Below are 9,070 nucleotides of genomic sequence, written 5' to 3'. Positions count from 1 at the left end.
AAAAGTGGCAAAAAATTTTGGAATTTGCTACTTGAAAATGTTAAGACTTAGAAAAAATATAGCCTAAAGTGTTCCCAAGGACAAAGGAAGTCTGTCAAAAAATATTACGGTACGATATCTTGTGAACTTAGAAGCAAGTAGCGATGCAGCCACTATTACAGAAGCGCTTAAGGTATTAAACTTTAATGCAAATCAATAGACAGCGAGGCGAAGAATTGCCAAATTGAGCGCAAAGGCATCATAAAGAAGAAAAAAGCAAATCTGATCATAATACATGTGCGAGTGTGGCAGCATTTGGCTGCATCGCACGAAAACCGAACCGTTGCCTATTGGGATATGTTAGGCCATTCAGAATGCAATTAAAAACATATTTTTAAGTTTCAATTGAAGGTTATTTGGTCTGACAAGACTAAATTAATCGGTTTCAATCAGATGGCCGGGCATGGTATTGGATCAAAGACCCAAATTAAGCCTAAGCGCATCATGTACGGCAAACTGTGAATCACAGTGGTAGGATCTTAATTGTTTGGGGTTGTATTTCAAAAATATTTTTGGTCCGTTAGTATGCATTATGCGTAAGAAAGAGTATCTGTTCATATTTCAACAAAATATGCAAGATNCGTATGTACATAGTACATATGTATGTAATTTTGCTTTATTAAAGCTTACAGAGCTATACAAAGGTATGACCGCTTTGCTTTGCAGCAACTGATATCCCAGTCTGCGTCGCGATCCACGTACGTGCATGGACTTTCTGATGCGCCCTGTGGGCAAAAAATAAGAAAAATGAAAAGAAAACATTAGCAAGAAATCAATCGACGTCAATAAATAGCTTACAGGGATCGAGCGATTTAAATGAAAATTAGATGCTGCAAGTAGCGCATTGCAAAGTTTGCGCGTTTTTTGTGCTGCTGTCATCGCCTGCTTTGAATTTTTTATATTCTTCATGTAAGTGATGCAACATTTTAAAAATCTTTCTTTTTTACAAAGTTTTTATGGTTTTTTTTTGCAATGCTCTAGAATATTCAGCTCGAAGTTTAGATATTCAAGTTTGATACCTATGCTTATGAAAAAAAATAGAGAAAAAAGCTGCTGAGTATAAATGAAATTTATTTTATTTGCTGTTATATCACGATGTGCCATCACGCCTGACGTCAGTACATATTACATTAGGTTGAAAGATAGAAGATTAATTCGTTTGGCGACAAAGTTGTATGAATGTTAACCCGCAAATGAAAATCGGAGTTATTTTAAGACCAGATTATTAAGTAACTTTGTAAATATGTAGCTATAACTTTTATTCAATCGCGACATGACAGTTGTGAGCAAATAATACTCGTTACGCTCTCTTTACGCGTAAAGTGCCAAGACGAAGCGCTTATTTTGAAGAAACCCTGGGGGAAAGTATATTTGGCGGGCACAAATTTTGAGGGTTTTCGGCTGAGCTCTTCTGATTCTTAACGTGTATGACATATATTTTAACACCGAGCCCGACGGCACACAGTGGTCTCAAACTGAAATTTACTGTTGAAAATAGTACAGACCCTTAACTTTTCAACCGATTTCATTATTATTTTTTTAAATGAAGGTCTAAAAAAATTAGACGAGATTTATGCAGCAAGTACAGCAGAATCTCTTCCCTTCAAGATTTCTACTTTCTTTGCCCCTTGCACTAACAAATTTAATATAAACCAATAAAAATTTAAAAATCAAATGGGTTGAAAAATGAAGGCTCTGCAGTGGAATTCTGACAAACGTTACGAAAATTTTCATAGCCAAAATTATATAAATAAAAAGCAGTGTTTCCTGAAAGTATACAACATGGAACAGTAGCAGATACAATGTGTAGTAAGCCAAATGTGGCAGCAAGAGGGGCTTGTAACTATGTAGATATTGCATGTTTTCAGGCGCGCCTGTTATAATTTTGAATATTTTTGGGGATCAAAATTAGCGATAGCGTATGTTGGAATCTGTTTTGAACAGAAAATTCCAGTTAGGAACCACTGCGTGCCGTCGGGTCCGTCGTAAAACTTTAGACGGTATGATCGCTTTGCTTGCAGTTCTTCTGATAACCTTATCATAAATCGCGCTAAAAAACTTCTAGATACTCCTTTAGTTTGACTAAGTGCTAAGGTTAGCTGCTAAGATGGGCGATCTATTCCGTCTTCGATCAGCAATCGACGAACGAATATCTATACTCAAGCTTAAGTATACCTTAGACTCTCGCCTTAGAGAGCTTAGGATCGCCAGCCACAAAGAAATATTTTAAGATTCTTTTTCAATGGGTAAAACAACTATTTCTTCATTCTAGCATGATCTCAGCCTACCCGTCGCACGTGGTATCCGTAATGGAGGTATTTTTATATAGGCAGGATTTCTTCACTTTTGACCCGAATCCGACTAAAGGAATACAGCTCGGTCTGAAATGGACTTTTATGGAATTTTACTTTTACTGTGGAAGCATCAGGTGCTCCCGGTGAATATTGATATATCGGAACCATGGTCTCATTTGCGGCGCTTATCAGTAATGTGGTAGACTCAGACCCTTTTTGTTTTTGTTATTTGAGTATAGTCGTGTGTACTCAGGAACACCAGAAGATTCTGCACATTACCCAAGCGTATTTTCTAAATAGTTTCGACGCCTGTGTGAATTATATATAAATTCTTTTCTTTTATATCTTTGAAATAGCAATGACCACTTAGAGAGAAATCCTCAAATGTATCGCAACCTGACCTGATCTTCTGCTTCATTTCAAACTGTACGATTTTTCTCACGCTTAATTCGCCAATCTTCATTTGCTTTACATCAACTTTTAGACTACTTAATTATTGCCCATTTCTCAATGTTTACTTTTGTTTCAAGAAACATGAAGCGTATACAATTTAAGCATTCGAATTCCCATACTGTTTGGTAATTGATGATTCATTGGCAAGTCATGCGCATATCAAGCATATTTTTTTTGCAAATTCATTTGCTTAGTTTTAAATGGCTTTGTTTTTGGTATTTACATATGCACATTCTCTGTTTTTATGCAAAAATCCATTTCAGTAAACGAAGCCACGCGTTACCTACTAACTCAACCGCCCAGTTCGCTCAGCTCAATTAGTCACCTATTTGTTTCTGCTTTTTTGTCATCCGTCCGGTGAGTGTTGACAATTGTAATGCGGCAAAGCGGAAATATTAACGACCCTAACGTCATTAACACGCCGGGTTCTCTGCCGGTAACTGGCAGGGGTATAAATTACATATTTGGACTTGTTTGGTAGTGCGAAAAAATGTTTATTTCGTCATTGGTGCCTAAATAAAATGGTAAGATGTACATATGTATATATATGCATATATATGTATGTACGTGCATACATCGAAGGTAATTCATTATTAGCTACTGATTCGGAGCGTGCGTTACGTGCGTTTTTATCTGTGTAAAATGGAAGTTTTGTTTTACTCACAGGTAAAGATGAAAAGCTTACAATAACTCATAGGCATAGCTAAAGTGTGACCAAAAAGTCAGTACNGTTTTTGTCTGTGTAAAATGGAAGTTTTGTTTTACTCACAGGTAAAGATGGAAGCTTACAATAACTCATAGGCATAGCTAAAGTGTGACCAAAAAGTCAGTTATATCGGTAGTTAGTCAGTGTGCGTATATAATGATCACCAACAACAATGCTGAAAGTATTAAGAATTTTAATTGCATTCAAAAGCGCTTTTTTGAATTTTGTTTTGGATTTTGGTTGCTTTTTTATGACTGGAGTACAGTCATAAAACCGCAATGTGATAGCTCAGTCAGAGAACATAAAAAACGCGACTTGCGGGGCGGAGGATGAATAACCTGAAAACAATCGAAATTGTTCCCAAAGAAATATTTGAAAGAAGCTATTTAGGAGACAGTCTATGATGACAGAACCAAATAAATAACAATGCGGTTTGAATTGTCATAGACGAGATTGTCTAGGGCTGAAGATCCCTGGCTGGAATTAGGTTTTGGCCAAACGATCTGCATACAAACTTATGTAAGTAGTATGTCTTAGTTTTGGCATAATTCGGAAGAGGAATAATCATTTGAGCTTTTAGGCTGAGTAAACGATTACTAAGCAATAGAGAACTGTTCAATAAACCGTAGAATTTCGTTAATTTTCATTTCTGTGATGCGATGAATNTCCCTGGCTGGAATTAGGTTTTGGCCAAACGATCTGCATACAAACTTATGTAAGTAGTATGTCTTAGTTTTGGCATAATTCAGAAGAGGAATAATCATTTGAGCTTTTAGGCTGAGTAAACGATTACTCAGCAATAGAGAACTGTTCAATAAACCGTAGAATTTCGTTAATTTTCATTTCTGTGATGCGATGAATAAAAAAATATAAGTCTACATACTTATTTTATCATATTCAATGATTGAAGAGGGGTAGCCCACACAGTTGCGAAAAATAGGCGCTTTGTTCAAATTTAGTTATTTCTTAAAAAAAGTGTTTTTAAAGAGCTAAAAGCACTATCCGGTCAATGCAGCTCCATATCTTCCATAATACTCGTATCAACTTTAATGAGTAAAACGCTATTTTAAGAGATAGCTTCACCGCTCTCGGCAAAAGAAATACAAGCTTTTGAACAGGGTTGCCATATGTTCAAAATTTAATTGAATTAAATATATATATTAAGTAAAATATTTCCACCGCTTTAGCGAATAAGAGATATGAAATTTTAAGTAAAAGGAAATGCTTAATTTTTATGCATACGGTCGAATGATACGGCAATCACGATCTGCATCATGCTGCGAAAAGCCAAATAATTAGAGAATTACAACAGCTTCTTCACGGGCACAACGCTTTGGTTCTGGAAGTCATGTGAACCTGGACTGCAATTGAAAATGTTGGACCAAAATGTAAGGAAAAAATGATTTTGGGCGAAACGAAGTTCGCCGGGTGTGCCAGTAATACGTATAGCAAAAATAGCGCTCTTATTTGAATACGATAATTTTAACATAACTGTGAACAACGATCACAGTGTAACCACAAAATCAGACTTCAAATGANGCGAAACGAAGTTCGCCGGGTGTGCCAGTAATACGTATAGCAAAAATAGCACTCTTATTTGAATACGATAATTTTAACATAACTGTGAACAACGATCACAGTGTAACCACAAAATCAGACTTCAAATGTCTTTCAAACATGTCTCTTGTTTGGTTCTACAAACGTTCGCCATTGCAAGGTTGAGCCAGGTCCTACTGCACTTGGTTCCTTCCATTGTGCTCGTCGGCGCCCTTTCTTTCGTTGTCTACCCATTGGTGCCGAGTTGATATTTTCATCAGTTGCAGAAACAACTCAACAATTTGAAACGTTCAAAGTGGACCTGCTTCGATTACAATTTGAGGGAGCCGAAGATAATTGTTGTGAACTTTTCATGTCAGAAATGAGTCAGTCGTCGAATGGTTCGAAACCAACTCAGATAAGGTCTTCATTAAATTCGTCATTTATTCAGCAGTTCTTCCTGCCTGTACGTAAGTATGTATGTACATATGTATATCAATTCGTATTTTACACACTTCCGTTTTTTTTACCAAATCTCCGCTTCCTGTTGGTTCCTTGAACTGGTGCTGCTTCAATGCGCCATACGCCAAGNTTCCTGCCTGTACGTAAGTATGTATGTACATATGTATATCAATTCGTATTTTACACACTTCCGTTTTTTTTACCCAATCTCCGCTTCCTGTTGGTTCCTTGAACTGGTGCTGCTTCAATGCGCCATACGCCAAGTCACCCTATTTCCGTTTGCCTGCAACGTGCCCGTAATTAATCAATTTTATGGTTTTTTAGTTGGCATTTTTCAATCGTTACCACTGCAGCACTGACATTTATGATGGTTGTCGAAATGCCATTTTTACAGTGGCATTCATTGACTTTGTACACAACAAATCTGCTACGAAGTCAGGTGAACTTTTCTCGATTTGTCAAAATGTTTCAAGCGGCCGTTGTTGCCGACCAATACAATTTTTTTCTCTCGCTACTGTACTTAACGTTAACCTTCAATTATGAATTTATTTTTGCGGTTTATTTAATTTTTGTATTTATGATTATTATTATGGTGTGACGACAGCGGCTATGGCAGCGGCGGCGATTTATTGGTGCGTGGCGCGCATGTTGCATTGCATTCTAATCAACTAGATTTACGTGCGTAAATTTGTGTGTTCTACTACTGCGTTTCTCCTTACTATTTACTGTACAAGTTACTTCGTTCTTTCTGATTTTCATACGTGGTACCTTTCTCTACATTCGATTCTACTCACTTTTTTGGGTTTTCCTGAAGTTGTCTGCTATATTTGCTCGTTCTCACGTTTCTTCATTCTAGTAGTACTTGGATTTATCGCGACATTTATTGAGTACTTTTACTTTATTCTTAAATTTTTCCTTTTTTGTTTTGTGGCTATCTTCTTCATGTGGGCTGACTCTGTTTTAATTGACATACAAATCACTGTGTTGTCAATTTTATTTCCTATGGATTTTGCTGAATTTAAAATGAGTAAGAGGTGATTAGCCCAATTACGCGGATCTATTTTTTGCGGTTGCCTTATAAATTGCAATTTTTGTAAGCGAATTTTTGTGAAGAAACGTCATCTGATTTGAATACCTTTTGAGGTTATGTTCAGTTGAAATGTCGTTGAGCATGCAAAAATCTTGACACACGGACTTTTTTCATACTCCGCGTTCTCCAAATATCATGTGGGTAAATGTCTTAAAACTGTTGCTTCGGGTGTGGATTCCCTTCTGAAGTCAAAGCTCGGAAAGTATAGAACTGATGCTTGTTCTCATTCCATCTAGTGCCAAGCTTGTTGCTGTAGTAGGCGAAATGATCCTCATAACAAAATCGGTGTCCGCACTCTATACAATACAAGCATACCTGATAGAGATACTCTTTCAATATTTTTACCATTTTTTTTGTTTCATTTCGGTTAACACAGACTTAAACCTCGTAAAACCGGTTTCTATACAAAAGTAATAATAATTACACTTGGGTTGCGGTAAATTAAGATAAGCTATGGTGAATTGAGGTGATTTAGGGCGAGTTGAGGTGAGTTGAAGTGAATTGAAGTACATTAAGGTGAGGCGCGTTGAGGTGAGTCAGGATGAGTTGAGGACTTTTAAGGCGAGTCAAGGTGAGCCGCGAAGAATTGATTTGAAGTGAGTTGAGGTGAGTTAAGGTAGGGTGAGGTGCGTGAGGTGAGGTAGGTAAAGTGAGGTGAGGGGAGTTAAGATGAGTTGAAGTGAGATGAGGTGAATTGAGGTGAGCTAAGGTGGGGGAGGGGAAGTCAGTGGAGTTGAGTTGAGGTGAATTGAGGTGAACAACATAACATAATGCAAAATATATTAATTTTCAGTTTTGTCTTCAACTTTATCTTTGTATTTCTATCTTTATTTTTATCTCTATCCCTCTCTATCTCTAACTCTATCTATTTTCCTGCGTATAAGCAAATGCTCCACAGAAGATAACCAACTCTGCTCCTTTTCGTTTGCATCTGTCATTAAGTTCGCTATCCGACCTTCTACAGCGTCACGCACATCATAGGTAGTGCCAAATTCTCCTTACATTAGTCTAGGCCAACTCATTAGTATACTTTCATCTGGTAATACTTTGATGAGCAGCGACTCAAATTCGATCTATCAAAAGCTGGTTTCAGACAATTAAATTACATTTGTTTGTGAAATACGGCAGAGGCCGAAAGTGGCTTCGACAAACTGAAAAACTTGCGACACGCTCATTTTAAAGAGTCACAAATTGCTGCAATTCGAAAGGAATCAATATATGTATTTCTAAAAGCCAACAAGAAGGACTGCGAGTAGAACTTCCATGAATTTTTAAAATTTCCCACTGTTAGCTCGTTTAATTAAATTCAGTTTAGCTGCTACGCTATTCAAGTGCCTTTCATTCGTTCATTCCACATTGGAATTAATTAAACATTTTTATAGCAAAGTCACAGAAAAGTTATAAAAATGTAAGTACAACTTTAAGTATGTAGATAAGTGCACCCCCAATAAATATAAACCAATTTTACGAGCATTTTTCGCAATCAACAAATTTATGCGCCTCAAGGGCCAAAATAGTTGGGGCGCAGTGCAGTAGATGAGTAGGCAGAAACTAAGCGGGCGGGACGTTTGGAAAAAAAGGCTAGGCTTTGCTCATTACAATTCTTAGCGATATGCGGTGATGTTATAAATAAGTACTTACATATTTAAATATTATATAATTACATAAATAAGTATGCAGCCATAATTTAATGCGCGTTACAAAAAAGAGAACACAATAACAAGTAGACTTTGTAATTGGAAATATAGTCTAACGATTTGTTGACACACCTAACTTTTTTACTTAAGTTGTCTATTTAATCTATTGCATTATAATTTTAAATGTATTTAATGCGATATAAATCTCAACAAAAGCTGAATGCATCAGGCGAAAATTACGCTAGATGCTGTGAAACGAAAAAATTTTGAAATATGGGAAATATGAAACAGATTAATATGATATGAGTGCTGGCCTGATGTGGGCCCTGGGAGTCGAAACGAAATAAGGCAATGCGAGTAAGTATGCTCAGAGTTTGACGGGGAATAGAAAGTGGACAGTTGAAAGTGACACTCGGTACGTTGTCAAACCTATTTAGGTACCTCGATTTGTACCACGAAAATTTTCAACATAAATCCTGTCGATGAAAAGAACAAGGACGGACTATGAATACATACTTAGTATTAACGCAAATCTTATATTCTTAAATAAATAGGCAAAGATGGTTTCTATACATCCCTTTTATGGCCGAGCTATACTACTAGGGTACAAGGAATTATATATCATTCGAAAGGTATTTTGATGCTGAAGGGAAGCAAATTAGTCGAAATTCAAAATAATTTAATATAAAGCGTTAAATAAAATCAGAAATTAATAATACAAATGCCAAAATATGTACATATCGATGGCGGATATGGCCCCTAAATGTATGCTTTAATATTTATACTGAATTTAAGTAACGTTTACGAATAACATTTAGACAAAAATTAAAAATGTAAATACTTAGATGAAGAA

General features: G+C 36.4%; 1 protein-coding gene across 3 annotated transcripts in view; it reads left to right on the top strand.

Annotated features, from left to right (window-relative positions):
- Positions 1-9,070, top strand: part of LOC108364092 (tyrosine-protein phosphatase corkscrew-like) — a 25,876-nt gene that overhangs the window by 10,524 nt on the left and 6,282 nt on the right. Inside the window, exon 5 of one of the 3 annotated variants that reach the window (XM_017617655.1) lies at positions 3,050-3,228. The exons of 1 other annotated variant lie outside the window; for it this stretch is intronic. In XM_017617655.1, coding sequence (XP_017473144.1) covers positions 3,050-3,107 — 58 coding nt within the window. In that variant the 3' untranslated portion in view covers positions 3,108-3,228. Of the gene's footprint in view, positions 1-3,049; positions 3,229-9,070 lie in introns of those variants that run through there. One more of the 3 variants, XM_017617656.1, reaches the window with a different exon arrangement.

Source organism: Rhagoletis zephyria, unplaced genomic scaffold (assembly GCF_001687245.7).
Source record: "Rhagoletis zephyria isolate East Lansing unplaced genomic scaffold, Rhagoletis_zephyria_1.1 Rzeph_scaffold_01459, whole genome shotgun sequence".
NCBI lineage: Eukaryota > Metazoa > Arthropoda > Insecta > Diptera > Tephritidae > Rhagoletis > Rhagoletis zephyria.
The sequence above is the reverse complement of the archived record's forward strand: the minus strand, read 5'-3'. Positions and strand labels throughout refer to the sequence as shown.